Source organism: Aspergillus neoniger, assembly GCF_003184625.1.
Source record: "Aspergillus neoniger CBS 115656 unplaced genomic scaffold BO87scaffold_2, whole genome shotgun sequence".
Taxonomy (NCBI): Eukaryota; Fungi; Ascomycota; class Eurotiomycetes; order Eurotiales; family Aspergillaceae; genus Aspergillus; species Aspergillus neoniger.
Window position 1 is genome coordinate 698,391 of NW_020291130.1, and position 16,779 is coordinate 715,169.

General features: G+C 49.7%; 6 protein-coding genes and 2 non-coding genes across 8 annotated transcripts; 6 read left to right on the top strand and 2 right to left on the bottom strand.

Moving 5' to 3' along the window:
- Window positions 1–269: 269 nt before the first annotated feature.
- On the top strand, window positions 270–2,440 carry BO87DRAFT_403140 (uncharacterized protein; the record flags this gene model as incomplete). Its single annotated transcript, XM_025625746.1, has 8 exons — window positions 270–390; window positions 455–464; window positions 579–1,058; window positions 1,101–1,117; window positions 1,155–1,476; window positions 1,574–1,627; window positions 1,662–1,889; window positions 1,978–2,440. 8 exons carry the CDS (start codon window positions 270–272, stop codon window positions 2,438–2,440), a joined length of 1,695 nt encoding a protein of 564 aa, XP_025484679.1.
- An 875-nt stretch (window positions 2,441–3,315) lies between these two features.
- Window positions 3,316–5,236, top strand: BO87DRAFT_455027 (metabolite transport protein). Its single transcript, XM_025628612.1, has 6 exons — window positions 3,316–3,521; window positions 3,598–3,647; window positions 3,698–3,814; window positions 3,874–4,025; window positions 4,078–4,446; window positions 4,500–5,236. The coding sequence occupies exons 1-6, from the start codon at window positions 3,375–3,377 to the stop codon at window positions 5,159–5,161; spliced, it is 1,497 nt and encodes a 498-aa protein (XP_025484680.1). The 5' UTR covers window positions 3,316–3,374; the 3' UTR covers window positions 5,162–5,236.
- A 1,037-nt stretch (window positions 5,237–6,273) lies between these two features.
- On the top strand, window positions 6,274–7,235 carry BO87DRAFT_349098 (uncharacterized protein; the record flags this gene model as incomplete). Its single annotated transcript, XM_025621009.1, has 2 exons — window positions 6,274–6,605; window positions 6,660–7,235. The coding sequence occupies exons 1-2, from the start codon at window positions 6,306–6,308 to the stop codon at window positions 7,233–7,235; spliced, it is 876 nt and encodes a 291-aa protein (XP_025484681.1). The 5' UTR covers window positions 6,274–6,305.
- A 545-nt stretch (window positions 7,236–7,780) lies between these two features.
- On the top strand, window positions 7,781–9,407 carry BO87DRAFT_324782 (5'-methylthioadenosine/S-adenosylhomocysteine nucleosidase family protein). Its single transcript, XM_025620074.1, has 3 exons — window positions 7,781–8,548; window positions 8,660–9,078; window positions 9,148–9,407. The coding sequence occupies exons 1-3, from the start codon at window positions 7,956–7,958 to the stop codon at window positions 9,255–9,257; spliced, it is 1,122 nt and encodes a 373-aa protein (XP_025484682.1). The 5' UTR covers window positions 7,781–7,955; the 3' UTR covers window positions 9,258–9,407.
- A 111-nt stretch (window positions 9,408–9,518) lies between these two features.
- BO87DRAFT_t27 lies at window positions 9,519–9,591 on the bottom strand. Its single transcript has one exon. It is a non-coding gene; the product is annotated as a tRNA-Phe (tRNA).
- A 481-nt stretch (window positions 9,592–10,072) lies between these two features.
- On the bottom strand, window positions 10,073–11,245 carry BO87DRAFT_372391 (glycoside hydrolase family protein; the record flags this gene model as incomplete). The annotated part of the gene is made up of 1 exon (XM_025622272.1): window positions 10,073–11,245. Exon 1 carries the CDS (start codon window positions 11,158–11,160, stop codon window positions 10,075–10,077), a length of 1,086 nt encoding a protein of 361 aa, XP_025484683.1. The 5' UTR covers window positions 11,161–11,245.
- Window positions 11,246–13,108: 1,863 nt separating this feature from the next.
- BO87DRAFT_421368 (glycoside hydrolase family 72 protein) lies at window positions 13,109–14,895 on the top strand (the record flags this gene model as incomplete). The annotated part of the gene is made up of 5 exons (XM_025627049.1): window positions 13,109–13,186; window positions 13,235–13,272; window positions 13,329–13,354; window positions 13,406–14,134; window positions 14,189–14,895. The coding sequence occupies 5 exons, from the start codon at window positions 13,109–13,111 to the stop codon at window positions 14,893–14,895; spliced, it is 1,578 nt and encodes a 525-aa protein (XP_025484684.1).
- A 293-nt stretch (window positions 14,896–15,188) lies between these two features.
- BO87DRAFT_t15 lies at window positions 15,189–15,293 on the top strand. Its single transcript has one exon. It is a non-coding gene; the product is annotated as a tRNA-Ser (tRNA).
- Window positions 15,294–16,779: the final 1,486 nt, after the last annotated feature.

The following is a 16,779-nucleotide window of genomic DNA, read 5'->3' on the forward strand; positions in this document are numbered from 1 at the left end:
GAATCTGCTCGGCGATATCTTCTAGAAGGCAGGGGCAGTAGGTGAGGCGCCTCCAATTCGCTGTGTAAATTCGAAGCGTAAGCGGGAAGGGATAAGATAAGGGGAAGGGAAAATCTAATTAGGAATAAACAAAGGCTTCCTAACCGTGTTTGGCCAATCTGACTATTAGACCTTATCACTGCCGTAGATCCTTAGTACTTAGCCTCCACTTCGTCCCATCCGAGCTTGGAGTTTGGGGAGGTACGTACGCACTTTCGGGAGAGTGAAGGATGACATCACGTACCAGAAAATACAGGGTGTCTCAGCGAGAAGCGAGAGCTTTCACTCGCAAACGGGCTGTGGCAGCATGCAGGGTCTGTCGCTCGCGAAAAATCAAATGCGACAATGCTCGTCCGACCTGCTCTTCGTGCCAGATCTGTCTCTGAGTCGCATTGCGTATATCAGGACCATGTAGATTTCTCAAAGTATGCTGAATCTCCCGTTAAAGTTCTATTTACTACACACACATGAATGCATGTGTTCACACACGTGTGTGGATCTACGTTTGCTACAACATGTTCACATCTAACGCTTACTAGATTCGATCCCGCCACCATTGCAATTCTCGATCGCTTAACCGAAATCCAACAGTCTCTTAATTCCATGACTCCTGAAGGGGTGACGGCAGCCCTGCCTCTGAAAGGTCCGCTAAATCAGTACACGGCTGAATTTAGCCCAAAAATACCACAGAATGTGTCCCTGAAGATCCCTGCAGCCAGGATATGTCCTGATGCAATTTTGTCGTGGCCGATTTTCCAAGAGGTTCGCTTGCAAACAACTTTAAATAGTCTCATTCTCGCGGACCACGATTATGGTCTCGAAGAAGTTGCCAACACCGATGTCAATTTGGCTCTCATACCAGATCTTATTGACCGCTTCCTGCAGTTTGTGCACGTTAAGAATCCCGTGGTGAATACGGTCGTCCTACATCAATCGGCCGTCAGGGTCGAAGTGGGCAAGTCCTCTCGGAACGCTCATTCCTGTTTAGTGGTGAGTAAATGGATCCCCTCTCCCCAGAAGTGCTAGGCAAAATAGACAGTCACCGTCACCTCCGATCTCAGAGCCACGCTAAGAATATGTATTTAAGTTCCTCGCCTGTGCCTTAGGCTGTTTAGCAGGTCCACTTCGATATGATGATCGCTCGGCAGAATGTGATGACCACGCTGAATCCCTTCATGCTACAGGAGAGCAGTTCTATCAGAAAGCGTTGGAGAGGCTCTCCCTACCCGGCGATCGTATTTTGACCACGCAATGCTGGTTTCTTAGCGGTGTCTACCAGATGTACAAGCTAAATGCCGCTAGAGCATGGATGGACTTTTCTCGAGCCTCCGCCATTCTGAGCCTCCACTTGCGACACAGGGAAGCAGCTGTGGGTAAATACTCCAACGGGGGGCATTTAGAACCGGCAGAGCTGGGCCTATATTGGACATGCTGGAAGTCAGAATGGTGACTTCTATCCTTCTTTTCTCTTCTGCCAGTTCCCTCTGGGTAACTGTTCGATCTAGGTTGAGGCTAATATTCGTAATCTATCCAGTGACTTACGCGCGGAGCTCGACATACCCGATTCGATTTTGTGTGAGTTCAACGTGTCCGACGGGGTATCCAATACCCTCGTCCGTAAGCTCGACCGAGTCGGAAGCTGTGCTGTCCGGGACACCAACAGACTCAGAAGACTTGTCACATCTCTGGAAGTTGTCCACATATTACTACTTGTCTGATGTGGCACTTATGCGCGTAGAAGCGCAAATTCTCAACTTTATGTACAGCACTAATGACTTGCAATGGTCGCCTGCCAACCTATCTTACATGTGCCGGACAGCCGCGGATCTCGAATCCCAAATAGATCAGTGGTAAGTTGCCAAAAACAAAACTCAACTTTATTAACGGGGTAGGGGCTTTTATATATTCTTTTATTGACTGCCTGGTGTCCGACGTCAGGTCCAGAAACCGACCATCCATAATCCACTTCGAAGAATGGGACTCGGCACCCAGGTTTGAGCTGACGTACAACCTGCAAGCACGGGTTCTGCAGCTGAGATCGTGGCTCTATCGGCCATTTGTATACTACGCAATCCATCATGACGGCGGGCATATTAATGAGAACGAGGAGGCTAAGAGGTTTATGCGGAAAGCTATCGAGTGCAGTTTCCATATGATCAACTCCAAGGCGACGCAGCACCGGCATCATGGAACCTGGTTTGTCGCCCGTGGTGTACTCAGTTCAGCCCTGTTAATCATTGCAGCTGTCAAGGCGGACAAGGGACTCGTGGACTATTTGGCAGATTGGCCGGACTTGTTAGACCAGGCGATAAGGTCTTTGACTCATTGGGCTTCGGAGGCGCGGGATCTGGCTTACGCGGCTGTTGTTCTTGCTAATCTCAAGCAAAAGTTGTGTACTTAAAATGATTGAGCTATATACAACAATTTGTTATCCTCGAAGCTTGAAGGAGCTAAGGTAAGAAAAAGAAGACGCGACCATTTCTTCATACATGTAAGCATCAGGAACCGTTGAAACGTTAAATCGCCCCAAACCAGACCGACTGCCCAAGTGACTTACAGCCAGTATAACCTATTCTGAATTGACGAAGGCGACGCTGGCAGTGGCTGATGGTTAAATTCACCACGTCATAGCAGCGACACACCTTGCAAACTCGACACGGCTATTACAAAGTCGTACTGATCATCCCGGTAATGACCGTTAAGGTCCCACATAGCCATTCGAGCTTTCAACTGCTTCATCGCCACACCCACAGCTATCAATGTCATTTTACTGAGTCATGACAGAGTCCTAAGGTCATTCTAATCAGTGCTATCATAGAGAGCACGTGTCCTCTTAGGCATCAGCCCTACGAAAGCTTCTATACCACGTGTCAGTAAAGCGGCAAAACTCCGTCCCTACTGAGTAAGTCCGAGCAAAAACAGGTAAACCGTTCCCCTCCGTTGGAATCCCAGTCAAGTTATCTCATCCGAAGCCCTACCAGCCAAGCACCAGTCAAATAGTGCTTGGTATCAACGTGGATGAAATGGTGCGCTTCAATGAGCATCGCATCTTATCCACGGCTCCACGCACGTGAACCCGCATGCGGCAATGATTGGTTCGGCTCCACCGAGCTTTATCTGATGCGCCAATTGCATGAACGCATGATAACAAGGATGAGATCCCTGTTGCGACTGGCTCCTGATTGGTAGTCACGCTTGCATACGCATGTAACCATCCTAGTGGGAAGAGGCTACACGCCCAGATAAAAACCTGCCCTCGTGCTCATCCTCCTGCAGCACAATGAGATTTTTCCCAATCCATCTCCCGCTGGTGTTCTTTGCTTTGCAACATTGCGATGTCTTCTGAGAACTCGTGGGAAAACTCTCAGTCGAAGGATGTTGGCGTCCTGGAGACACACGTCCAGGTCATCGATACCTCCGACGCTGATCCTTCGGCTGAGGTGTCCCGCAAGAGACAGAGTCTCTCTGACTTTTTGACCATTGTCAGTTTCCTTCTTTGGCTGCAAATCTACTTTGATTCAATATCTGCTTGGACAATGTTACTGATTATGTTTCTAGCTTGCTAGTGGATTCGCCCTCATCAGCGATGGGTACCAGAATAACCTCATGTACTTACCCCGCAAACGATGGGCCGATGTACCCCGCTGATAGTATGCAGGACTATGACCAATGTGCTTCTAAAGGCAGAATACCCCAAACAATACGTTTCGGCTGTATCGACACGTGTATCAAATGCCCTGCTTGTTGGGGAAGTTATTGGTCAGATTGTGATCGGGTTTGTCTATGGCATCCTTTTCACACACACATAGAGAGACTTGCTAACTCTACGCCTAGATTAACATGCGACTACATCGGACGCAAAGCTGCCATGGTTTTCACAACTCAAATGATCGTAATCGGCGGTATCTTGGCCGCCGCATCACACGGTGTCACTATCAACGGCATGTTCTGGATGCTGACAGTTTCACGTGGTATTATTGGCTTTGGTAGGTGCAAATCCTTCCGGTACGCTGGATTAATGAGTGCTGATTATCTCAGGAACCGGAGGTGAATATCCCGCATCGTCAGTTTCGGCATCCGAAACCGCCAACGACTTGACCTTGAAGCAGCGCGGTCCAGCCTTCATCATGGTGACAAACTTTCCGCTGTCATTTGGTGGTCCCTTTGCTGTTCTGGTTTTCTTGATTGTATTCTCAGCATGCCAGCAATCCCACTACAGCACCGTCTGGCGCGTCTGCTTCGGTATCGGGTGCATCTGGCCTCTTTCCGTGTTCTACTTCCGGTGGCGCATGCTGAACTCGGCGCTCTATCGCCGCGGAGCCATCAAGAAGCAAGTTCCATATGGCCTGGTGATTCGCTATTACTGGAAATCACTCATTGGAACCTGTGGTGCCTGGTTCCTCTACGGTACGTACCCTTCACCATCACCTGATCTGTCAATCACATCTAACCTTATACAGACTTCGTCACCTTCCCCAACGGCGTCTTTTCCGCCAGCATCATCTCCTCCGTGGTCGGAGACGACTCGATCCTCAAAACCGGCGAATGGCAGCTCCTCCTCGGAGCCATTTCCCTTCCCGGTGTCTTCCTCGGCGCTCTCTTCTGCAACAGACTCGGTCGCAAAAACGTAATGATGATCGGATTCGGCGGCTACCTCATTTTCGGTCTGATTATCGGCTGTGCATTCGAGAAAATCACCAAGATCATCCCCCTCTTTGTGGTCTTCTACGGACTCATGCAGAGTTCGGGCAACTTTGGCCCAGGCAACATGCTCGGCTTACTTTCGTCGGAGCTGTACGCCACCGGTGTTCGGGGTACTTGCTATGGATTGTCTGCGGCTGTGGGAAAAGCAGGCGCTGCTATTGGTACCCAAGCGTTCACTCCCATTGAGGATAATCTGGGTAAGAAGTGGACATTTATCATTGCGGCTATCTGTGGTATTGTGGGAATTTTGGTGACTTATTTCTTTGTTCCGGACATTTCGGGTGAGGATTTGAGAATCCGTGATGAGAAGTTCCGGGCCTACCTTGTATCGAAGGGTTGGGATGGTGCTATGGGTGAGGATGATATGCAGGCCTTGGCGGATGAGGGCATTCCGCCGTCTCTCAGGGAGGAAAAGTGATAATGGTTTCCTTGTTGGGCATTGGGGTGGCATAAATAGTGAATAATGTGCTTACATGATTATATTGAATTGATGACTTTTATGAGCATACCATAATGATTGATCACACGATAATGTTCCAGACATCTTAGCAATAGCTTAACGAAGTATAAGGAGGGTGTCTGCCACTACGAAGGGGGTGGACAATCCTTGTAGGATTGCAACCCCTTCGAGGGTCTGTTAGAGCGGAGTGATCCCCTAGTATTTCCCTATCGTTTGATTCCCTAGCACAAATATTATCTTTCATCCTTCATCCCTTGATTGGTATGCACTCCAGGGTTTTTTTGTCGTTTCGGATTCCATCTGTGGCCATCAGTGAAACAAGGGGTGGTGTATCTGGGAACTGATTTCCGCACCCCAACCACACCCCTGGGACCTGCATACCCGCCCTGGCATGCAACGGTTGCCAAAGGGTGTGGGCCTGACAGCAGCACCGTTGGTGGAGTTTGTTCATGTTGTTGTGAGGAACTAACACCCACCTAGTGCACTCCAGCACCAACCCTGCAGCTGTTTCTCAGTATGCAGGTTCACCTTCCCCTGCCAGTCATTTGTAGCTAACATAGTAGAGAGGAGTATCTAAGCGGACTATAGCATGTTTAGCAAGATATTACACCAAGGAACTCACCAATGCAGTGGGTTCTAGTTGACAAATTCTGTCCCGGTTTCTGCACAACACCATAACATTCCTGCCTTGCCGATCGGGCTCACCACCATGGAGTCTTCCCAGTTCTTTCTTTCGAGTATGGTGTTAAGGGATTCTGTCAAATTCTCTTTAAAGACTACCACCCACCCACGGTACCAGAAAGTCAACAGCGAAGGGCCAGTCAGGTCCTCCCTCTACTTATATCCCCAAGGGTGTCCTGTCACTTAAGCATCTCCCTCAATAAGATAGTCCCCACGATTTCCTAATCGGGAACAAGTAAACCGGGTAAGGAATCCGCACCGTTACACAAAGTCTCGCGAGGCAGATGCAGGGTCTGTTTATGTTTAAATCCCTCTGTTAGCCGGAAATTGGAGTTCTGTCAACTTATCTTAGTTTTTCTTTCTTTAATTTTCTATAGGGTGTATCTCATCCGGTTTTTGAAATCACCACCAGACAGTCACAATGAAGATAAACACGGGCACTTTCTTGGCCCTCGTCCCAAGCTATATTTCTCTGGCAGCAGCAGCAGCATCATCATGCTACGCTCCGGATGGCTCACAAGTGGACAGCTCAATATACCAGCCATGCGTCTCCATCTCGGGTGTACATTCGATGTGCTGTAAACTCAAGGATGCGGATCCAGATACGTGTGATCCCTCGGGACTTTGTCAGACAAGTGGAGGAGCATATTATCGGGAGTTCTGCACGGATCAATCATGGAACTCGACGAACTGCTTGCCAAAGGACATCTGTGGTAATCAGGTCAGTCTCTCCATAGACTTTACCAGACAAACTAGCAGCTGATCATAACAACAGAATGGCGGAAACTCCGACTGGACCTACCAACTGACCAACTGCGGCGACGGATCCTGGTGCTGTGGTAGCACTACTGCCTGCTGCAACACATATGAGACATTTACCCTTGATTCAACACTCCTCAAATTCTCTCCTAATGACGACTCGAATTCTAAGTCAAACTCCGGCTCCAACTCTAAGTCTGGTTCTAGTTCAAATTCCGGTTCTGGTTCCGACTCCAATTCCGCCTCCGATGGTTCTTCTACCTCTGCACCCACAACAACAGGAACTGGAACCCCACTGGGTGACGGTAGCAGCGGCATCAACAGCGAACCGAATCAATCCGATTCTGAAAAATCGAAGAGGCTCGCGATTGGACTCGGTGTTGGGCTACCATTGGCATGCATAGCCGTGGCTATGCTGGGAGCTGGATATCTCTGGGGTAGAAGGGATATGAAGAAGGAGTTGCAGCCGAAGTTCCAACCACGTATTATAAATCTTCCGCTAGAGAAGCCAAAGGGTGAGATAGGGTGTCCGCGTCCGGCGGATGATGATTCGAGCGTGTCTCATTGTTTGGAGATAGTGCGGAGCCCTTGAGTATGAGATGAAGGGTTGATGGAAAGGAGTTTCTTGGGTATTAGGGTGGCTGTCCATTCTGTCTTATGCTCCTTTCTGTTTTGAATTCGCCGGGCTATTGCTGTCCCCGGTGGTGTGTATCAATATCCCATGATGCAGAGTCTAATTTTATTAATCGATACCTTGTTCGCGATTGCATCTGCAGTTTGCTCCGATACTCTATCAAGTTTTACCTAGAATCAAGTTCGTGTCTGGCGGGACAGAGTGTTGTACATTGCCGGGTAGGGACCTGCCTCCTACAGCATAGCTTTAAGCATTTATCACTCTCTACGTAATAGTGACAAGCCATTTACTTCAACTCATAACAGCAGACACCTCCGCTAAACGCAACACTACTTAATCCGTACAACCTACGCCAACTCATCCTTGCATTAGACCGTGACAGCTGCAGCCAAGACAAGGCTAGATCGTAGCCTCATCCTACATCCCTTCAGCCGGCGCACCTCATATGAGCTACCCATCCACCTCAGCACTCGGCGCTTAACCCTCCACCAAACATCTATCCACCAACCGTACAGCATAAATAGCCGCTTGCCAACAAGGACCCGAAACACTTTTAAGCTATGAGCTCAAAAGTTCCCAATGTTTCAGACACCCATCCCAATGCATTCCACACCTATTATATATATATTCATATAACCCCAACCCCACCACCACAACTACCAACCACACCCACTCACAATGCCCCAACTCACAGAACCAAAAAAGAGTCTTCCACCCCTCCACACCTACACCATTGCCTACATCACCGCCCTCCCCAAAGAACAAACCGCCGTCCTGGCCACTCTCGACAGCATTTACCACCAGCACATCCCAACCCCCGCAAGCGACAAAAACATCTACACTGTCGGCTCCATACCACCGCACAACATCGTCCTAATATGCCTCCCTACCATGGGAACAACCTCCGCCGCGAGCGCAGTGACATCGCTTCTGCACACGTTCCCGTCCATCAGGTTCGCTCTGCTCGTTGGCGTGGCGGGTGGTGTTCCGAGGAATGGGGTTCGGTTGGGTGATGTGGTTGTTAGTGTGCCAGTTAGTGGTGGGTATGGGGGTGTGGTGGGATGGGATATGGGCAAGTTAGTGGCTGGCGGGAAGATCGCAATGCAACATGCTGGAGGGAGCTTGAATCGGCCGGGGAGTAAGTTGCTTGGAGCGGTGAATCGGTTGAGGAGCGAGTATGAGTTATCTGGGATCGGGGTGGGGAGAGTTCTTCGGGATTTGGAGGAGAGGGGTGGGTTGAGTCTGGGGAGTGAGTTTACGAGGTGTGAGGGGTTGAATGATCCGGTTGTTATTCGGGACAGAGATGGGGATGGAGGGTGGTGGTGGTTGTGGGGTGCTTTGGGGAGGATGGTTTGGGGGATCATTGGTGCTGTTTTGGTAAGTGTTTTTGGGTTTTCTTCGGAGGGTATGAGAATTAGGGTGGAGGAGGGGAGGAAGAAGAGGGCAGGGGGTGTAATTGGTGAAGAGAAAAAAGGTAAGAAGCAGGTGAATGTGCACTATGGCCTTATTGCATCGGGAAACTGGGCTGTGAGGGATGTTAAGGCTCGAGATGCTCTCAATAAGAGGTTTGATGGGCAACTTCTCTGTATAGAGAACGGTGGAGCTGCCGGGGTGATGAATGAGATTCCGAGCATTATCATCCGTGGCATTTCGGATTATGCGGACGCGAGCGCGAATGAGGACTGGCAGGCATACGCAGCTACTGTGGCTGCGGCTTATGCAAAGGAACTGCTGGGGTTCTTGCACCCGTGTCTTGACGATAATGAGATGTTTTATCGTTCTAGGGCTGGGGTTGAGAATGGTAAGTGGGTACTTTTCTCATTTTCCGTATATGAGTAGAGAAACCTTGACTGACCTCCCATTTCCGAAGATGTGACTCTAGGAAGGGGAGATATAGGACAAGCAAAGTCCGCTTTCTCCAGACAAGAAAAAGGCCCAGTCTCTAATCCTGGTATACCTCCTGAGTACAGTGTACAGTGAACTGCGGCGCTGAGGGGATAAGAGATATCCAAACACTCTGGTGTGTGAAATGATTCGGACTAGTGGCTCTAGACGAGCCAGACCATCGCCATGTTGTCCCTTGCATCATCTGCAAGATTGACCGGTCTACATGTACTGCAGAAGAAGCCTAATAGAGCTTGGAATTGCCTGCATTGGCAGACGTATCCAACCAATCCAATTGTGATGGGGTGGAGCTGTCTTACATCTACCCGAGAGGAACCAAAAAAATAGCAAAAAGAATGGGACAAGCCGGGCTTGAACCGGCCACCTCCAGATCTTCAGTCTGACGCGCTCCCAGATGCGCCATTGTCCCTTACTCTTGAAAGACGCTCACAACTCATGTTATACAAAGCAGTGCTAGGATACTGAAGCCAATTGATCATGATTACCCGATCGAACTCCGTAGTGGCTGCGAGATAAACTTCTGAGCGACTTTGCAGATCCATGATTGTCACGCCAAGAATATACGCCCTTGACTGCTCGGCCGGAGCTAAATCAAGAGGTGAACCTCGTCTTATTGGTCAATGAAAAAGAGTATGCAGAATAAACTGGCAGCTAATTTATCGCATGTGCTTCTTGATTATGTCGATACTACCAAGAGTGTCATCGACAGCTTTATACTAGATTGAACGTAATAGCACGGGAATATATCTCATATTAACAGCCAATATCTGCGCTAAGCAGCGAAAGGATACATGAGTGAAGCGAAAGAAAGCTAAATGAAAACAGAACGTGGAGCATGACGTCCAAAATTCAACAAAATATCCGACTATACATGTGACAGGCAAACAGCAGCCTACCATCCGTATGCGGACTTTGTGGGCACCGAGCTCCAGGCAGCCTGCGGCGTAATAGAAGCAGTCTTGGTGTGCGTTGCAGTCTTGGTGGACGTGACGTATTTGGTAGTCTTGACCGTCTTCGTTTTCTCTGCAGTCTTAGTCGTGTGGGCGGATTTGGTACTCGTGGACTTGGAAGTCTCTGTGGTCTTCGTCTTTGATGAGGTCTTTGTGGAAGTCTTGGTCGACGTCTTCGTAGAAGTCTTCGTCGAGGTCTTGGTTGAAGTCTTGGTCGATGAGGTCTCAGAGCTAGAAGAAGAAGACGAAGAGGTCGAAACATAAACCTTGCCCAGGGCGTTGACCGATCCACTGGTAAGCAAGAAATTGTTTGCGGTATAGAAGTAAGCGTAACGGCCCACCTTGGGGTGGGAGTCCATCCACTTGATCGATTTCTCAAGGAAGGTCTTAGCCGTGGACTCGTTGGTGATGCCGCTGGTGTCGGTGTCAAGGGCAAACTCGGTAAGCCAGACCTCGTCAATATCATACTTCGAGGCAGTCTCGATAGCTTCCTTCATGTACGACTCGAGCTGAGCAAACGACCCACCGTACCAGTGGACAGCCATAGCAGAGATGTTGCAGCTCTTGCAATCGCTCATGAATGTCTTGAACCAGCTAAGACCCTCGCCGGACTGGGTGGATGAAGTGATGGCCGGACTGACGAGCTTGGCGCGATCTCCGTACGGGGTGATATACTTCTTGTACAAGGTAGCAGCCTTGGAGGCACCAATGTTGGCCTGCGAGGCGTTGTCCGGTTCGTTGAAACCCAGGATATGTTTGCTGCCATCCTTCAATGCAGTCTTTACCGCAGAATCCCAGTCATCCACCGAGTCGGTACCCCAGAGCATCGGCACGAATTCAACGCCCGATGGCATGTTCCCGTTCTTCTTCATGTCCCAATTGTATGACCACGACATACTTCCAGACTTGCTTTTTGCCAGGGTACGGACAAGTGAGGCATCGTTGTAGGCTGCACCACGCTTGCTGGAGGATGCTGCAGCTGAGGCTACCACCAGGGCAGCAGTGACGAGCCTTGAGAAAGAGACCATATTGCTGCCAAGACGGATGAGCTGGTAAAAAAGAAGGAACGTGATTGACGGTACAGAAAAGAGTGATATGTCTCGTCAGAGTAAAAGAGCAATTGAGCTGTGAAGGAGTGACACTGTGCGCAGCACAGGATTAGGATAGCAATATTAGGGACACACGAGTAAGATGCAAATCACCCAGGGAAAAGGGCGGTTTTATGTAGGTACACTGCATGATGGGCAGCTCTCTGCAACTCCCATAGACAGCCTTGCATCAGCCAACAGTGAGCCAGCCAAGCCCGGTTTTAGATCCTGGGATATATTAAGGATCAGGTAGATCCTAAGGCCTGGCTTACGATAGGTCACAGGAGCTTGAACAGGAGCTCATGCAGCCAATGTAAAACAGCAGTCAATGGGGCCAAATGGTGCGAACAGGTATAACTGGGAACTCCTGTCTCATTCACAGCCCGGTCAGCTGGGTGATACTAAACCATGTTGGCACAGCTCGTTGGGGGCCATCTTCCATCGACATTCGATTTCGAGCTGATCGATGCTTTGCCCAAATGGGATTAGGGTGTGTATAAATCATGTGATGAATTGTGAAAGCCACGTGTTGGAAATGATGATCTCAGCAGCCGCTTAGTAATAGATAATTGATGTTCACGTGATATGAATCTGGAAGCGGACCGAGAAAAAGAAGTGAAGGATCGGCGGGTCAAATCTGGTGGATCTCGGATGATATCTATTCCATGATATGGCTCTGCAGAATGTGAATCTGGGATAACCCACTGCAATCCTGGCAGCGCATTAGGCGAGTCTCAAGATCTCAATTGACTTTCTTCACCTACGAAAACATGATGTAGATAGCATGAATACAGGACGATCAAGTGCCCAAGCAAACGCTCAAGCAAGCTCTCAATTCGCCACGAAGGAGGCGCAGGCATGACTCGCTAAGTTCGCCATATCGAAAGTTCGTGGAAGACTGCTAATTCAGACTTCGGGAGAAATTTTGATTCGGAGGTGATTTCCGCATTGGTTGGCGGCGACAACAATGGCTGAGTCCACCGGGCCGAGTGCACGTTCCATTTCAAACCCATTCAGTCTCCTTGCAATTCCAAGTCTTCATCCAGAAATAGTATTCTTTTTAACTGACTTAACTGACAATGTGCCCTGGATTCCTCCACTTTGAGCTTGAATCTAGTCAAGGATCCGTCATGGATGGGGGCGAAGTTAGAAACGATAAGATAGACTTCATTTTGCGACGGCATTGGAATTGTTCTTCGGGAGCGAAACCGAGTAACCATGGCAGGATTTGACGCTTGCCCATCTCCCGAAGTGGGTCGGCAGGCAGCCAAATATCTAGACGACCGTTTATTGATTGGATTGACCACCTAAGGTTCTCGGCTAGTGCCGTTCTCATACGCATGCACTTACGTGATGTTCTCCTATACCAAGAAGCCCTATCCCATTCAGGCTTCGCTTCCACGAATACAGAGCTCGGGAGCCCCGGTACGGAGTCAACACATTGAAATGGAAAGTTGGAAGTCTCTTCTCAGATGAGAGTCTGCGTCGTGGCGAAAAGGCTTGACTTATATGTTCGGACCAGACTGGGTGGGGATTCAGCAATGACTCCTATCTATACTGGCGATGGCTGCGTGGGGTATTCGCGGACCTCTGACGCGTCACCACCTATTCGTGGAATCAAGGGGATGAAAGCATAGACGGTTTTCTTGGCCGTGGGAAGTTGGATCCAGGACTCCACAGGTGCGGCAGCATTTCTACAAAAGCCCTCTTGGTCGCGGAGGGTGATGAAGCTGTACCAAACTCCCACTCTCGTTAATAGTCAAGCATTGGTAGACCCAAGCTCAACTTTTGCTGTCCATTAGACTTTCTTTCGTTTTGCAGTTCTTGTTTATATGCCAGTACTCTCGTTTGTATTCGCCAATTGTTTGATTTTATAAAGCATATCGCCATGAGACTTTCCCATCTGGCTGCTGGTGCAGCCCTTTTCGCCAGCTCGGCGCTCGCCGTCGACCCCATCGAAATCAAGGTATGATCCCCTTATCCTATTATAATTTTCAATGCTCATTCCCTCTAGGGTTCCAAGTTCTTCTACTCCAGCAATGACACTCAATTGTAAGTATTCATCCGAAGATACTTTCACAGTACGATCGATTCTAACATGTTTCCAGCTTCCTTCGCGGTGTGGCGTATCAGCGTCGGTAGCCAAGCTCCTGATATAACGTTCAAAACTAATACTCCATAACAGAGAGCACCACTGCCGACCCCTTGAGTACCAAGACCACCTGCGAGCGTGACATCCCCTACATGAAGGAGCTCCGCACCAACGTCATTCGTACCTACGACATTGACCCTACGGCCGACCACGATGACTGCATGCAGCTTCTCGCTGATGCGGGCATCTACGTTATTGCTGATCTTTCCAACACCAGCGTTGCCATCGACCGCAGTGACCCTACCTGGCAGCTCACCCTCTACAACCGCTACACCAGCGTCATCGACGCAATGGCCGGTTACAACAACACTCTCGGTTTCTTTGCTGGTAACGAAATTGCCAACAGTGTTGGAACTACTGAGGCCATGCCTTACGTCAAGGCTGCCATCCGTGATATGAAGACCTACATCAGCAACAAGGGATACCGTTCTATTGGTGTGGGATACGCCACCGCTGACGTTTCTTCCATCCGTAATGACCTGGCCGACTACATTAACTGCCAGTCGGAGTCCGTCGGCATTGACTTCTTCGGTTACAACATCTATTCCTGGTGCGGTGACTCGACCTACGCGGAATCCGGATACGAGGCCCGTACCGAGGAGTTTGCCAACTACTCCGTTCCTGTCTTCTTCTCCGAGTACGGTTGCAACAGTGTGACTCCCCGTACCTTCACTGAAGTTGCGGCCCTCTATGGCGACACCATGTCCCAGGTCTGGTCTGGCGGTATTGTCTACGAGTACTTCCAAGACACCAACGACTATGGTACGTCCTCTCCTTTCTTCGCTACTTTCACATATTCAATCTAACAATCTACAGGTCTGGTCTCCGTCATCGACAGCACCAGCGTCAGCACCATGACCGACTTCAGCTACTACTCCAAGGAAATCGCCAGCGCCACCCCCAGCAGCACCAACAAGGCCTCCTACACCCCCACCAACACCGCCCTCCGCAGCTGCCCTACCGAGGACTCCTCCTGGAAGGCCAAGGCCTCTCCCCTTCCCCCGACTCCCGACGCTGATCTCTGTGAGTGCATGGTCGACGCCGCCACCTGCACTGTCAAGGACTCCCTCGACTCCGACGACATCGGTGACCTGATGGGCGAGGTTTGCGGTATGACGTCCTGCACCGGTATCACCGGCAACGGCACCACCGGCAAGTACGGCGCCTACAGCATGTGCAACAGCAAGCAGCAGCTCGTCTTCGTCCTGAACGAGTACTACGAGAAGCAGAAGTCCGCCGGTAACGCCGCCTCTGCTTGCAGCTGGGGTGGCTCCGCTACCACCAAGTCTGCTACCTCCGCCACCGGCTCTTGCAAGACTTACATGTCCGAAGCTGGTACCGCCGGCACGGGTCTCGTTACTTCTGACGCTACTGCCACTGCTGGATCGAGCGGTTCGACTGCCTCGTCTACTTCCGGCTCCAGCGTTTCCGGTGGTGCCAAGGCTGTCCATGTCGGTTACTTCCAGCTCGCTGTTTACGTGGTCGTGGCTGTTGCTAGCGGAATTGCTATGATTATGTTGTAGATGGATTGAATTAGAGAGCCCGCTGTTGTGTGGGGTCGTTAGATCGCTTCTGCGTGTTCTTTTTTTCATCTGCTATTTTGTTTTCTGTTTCTGTTTTTGCTCTTGTTGATCGAGTCTGTACTTGACAATTGGACAATATTATCTTTACCCAGTATATATTTATCTTCTTATTACAATCAAGTTGAATAATCATACTTCATTTCCAAAAAGGCACATATTAGCTCCTCGGCTTTCCCTGTCATAATAAATGTCCCCTAAGTATCAAAACAGCTCTGCACTAAATATAACAACTAGACACTTTGGCCGAGTGGTTTAAGGCGCAGGCCTGCTACTACATCTCCGTACTAGCTGATTAGCCTGTGGGTTCGCCCGCCTGGGTTCGAGTCCCAGAGGTGTCGCATATTTCTTTTTCCCAACTTTATTTTCTTCCTAGACCCACTTTAGGCAAACCATTGCTATCACAGTGGAGTTCACTTTTTTTAACCATGGTTAAGCATTTAAGCGTGAATCTATAATTTCATGGCGTAGTGGAGGCCAATATATCGGATGGAGTTTCTTGGCGGTGTTCGTTTAGATTGGCGAGGTGGAGCTGCGAGGGAGAAGACTTAAAAAGGAGGTATGACCGTGGGTTTATATATACCCGTGATAGCACCATTTTTCAGAGGAGTTATTCTGAGGTAGGGGCATGTTCTATATTTGCTAGCGGTGGGGATGAATCAGGTGTGGCGGATGGGATATTGTATGACCAGGGAGGAGGGGGTAGGTATCCATGTGAGACAGCATCCGACAGTATGCACCATTCAGCATCGGTTGTGGGCATTACTGCGGTTGGAAACTTCAATCGCTCGGCTTATCACCAGGTCCTCTAATCTGTCTGATTGTCTGCCCTCTCCTTCATCCTAAGTCTCCTCGGTTCCTATCCTCTAACCCCATCGACAATTCCATCCCCGTTCTATCTTCTCCACCGAATGGCCATCGCAAAGACTCGCCACGTAAGGGACCGTAGGCAGATGATAGTAGCTTGTTAGCCGCGCTCGTGTAGTAACGATCAACTATCCCGGTCTTTCCCCTCCCCCATCACTCATGGCGACACGAAGGGGGCGCATGTAGATAGGACGATGGCGTTGCAAGATATGGCATATCAATTGACGGTCAGTGGTCGTGGCCTGGATACGAGGGACGCATGAGAAGGGGAACCTAGGGTGTACCCTTAAACAATTGTTCAGTAAACAAGCGAGACATTGCTGCACGCTTCTTCTATGCTGTTTGGCCACCTCGAGGAATGCCAGTGTGCACAGGCATGCTGCACCTTCCCCGCGGAACAATTAGGTGGGGGATACGCGCTGCGGTTTCCCTGTATGTTGCAGGTTGGCGGGCCGTGTTGTTGGAGTTGATTCGGTATTATGGGCAGATTTAGGTATGGATGACCAGAGGTAGCTAATATGACTGATTGCGCCCACAGGGGAGGGGAGCAGGGTGCTGCAAGAATGATAGAACGCAACAGTACTTGTTATTTACTGAGCATTTCTCAAGACCCCGGGGCAGTGCTGACGTAGATGGCAGAAAATGGAGGTCACGGAGTAGAGAGATGATGTAGACTGCGTTGCTCGCTAGTTACAAGCTGTACTATGTGCTCAGTGAACTACGGGTTTGCTGCGACGTCTGCGGCCAGGCATTTTGTGTGGGCTACTAGCTTGAACATCTGGTCCTTGGCTTGATCTCTATAAGAAATACCATCCTACCATCCCTGGCACGTATATACCAGTAGTTGTTGGGAATACAACATATTGGATGTGGGATGATGGTTCCAGCTACTAGTGGTAAGTAGTACTTGGTATCAGTAGGTTCACAGGGGCAGTGGCTTTACCGTCTTGGAAGGTTGGT

Excerpts from the sequence above, each read along its gene's own strand:
- BO87DRAFT_455027 (XM_025628612.1), top strand. The coding sequence starts at position 3,375 with ATGTCTTCTGAGAACTCGTGGGAAAACTCTCAGTCGAAGGATGTTGGC. Across the intron at positions 3,522-3,597 it reads TCTCTGACTTTTTGACCATT|CTTGCTAGTGGATTCGCCCT; the intron begins GTCAGTTTCCTT and ends TTATGTTTCTAG. Across the intron at positions 4,026-4,077 it reads ACGTGGTATTATTGGCTTTG|GAACCGGAGGTGAATATCCC; the intron begins GTAGGTGCAAAT and ends TGATTATCTCAG.
- BO87DRAFT_324782 (XM_025620074.1), top strand. The coding sequence starts at position 7,956 with ATGCCCCAACTCACAGAACCAAAAAAGAGTCTTCCACCCCTCCACACC. Across the intron at positions 8,549-8,659 it reads GAGTTTACGAGGTGTGAGGG|TGTTTTTGGGTTTTCTTCGG; the intron begins GTTGAATGATCC and ends TGTTTTGGTAAG. Across the intron at positions 9,079-9,147 it reads TAGGGCTGGGGTTGAGAATG|ATGTGACTCTAGGAAGGGGA; the intron begins GTAAGTGGGTAC and ends CCATTTCCGAAG.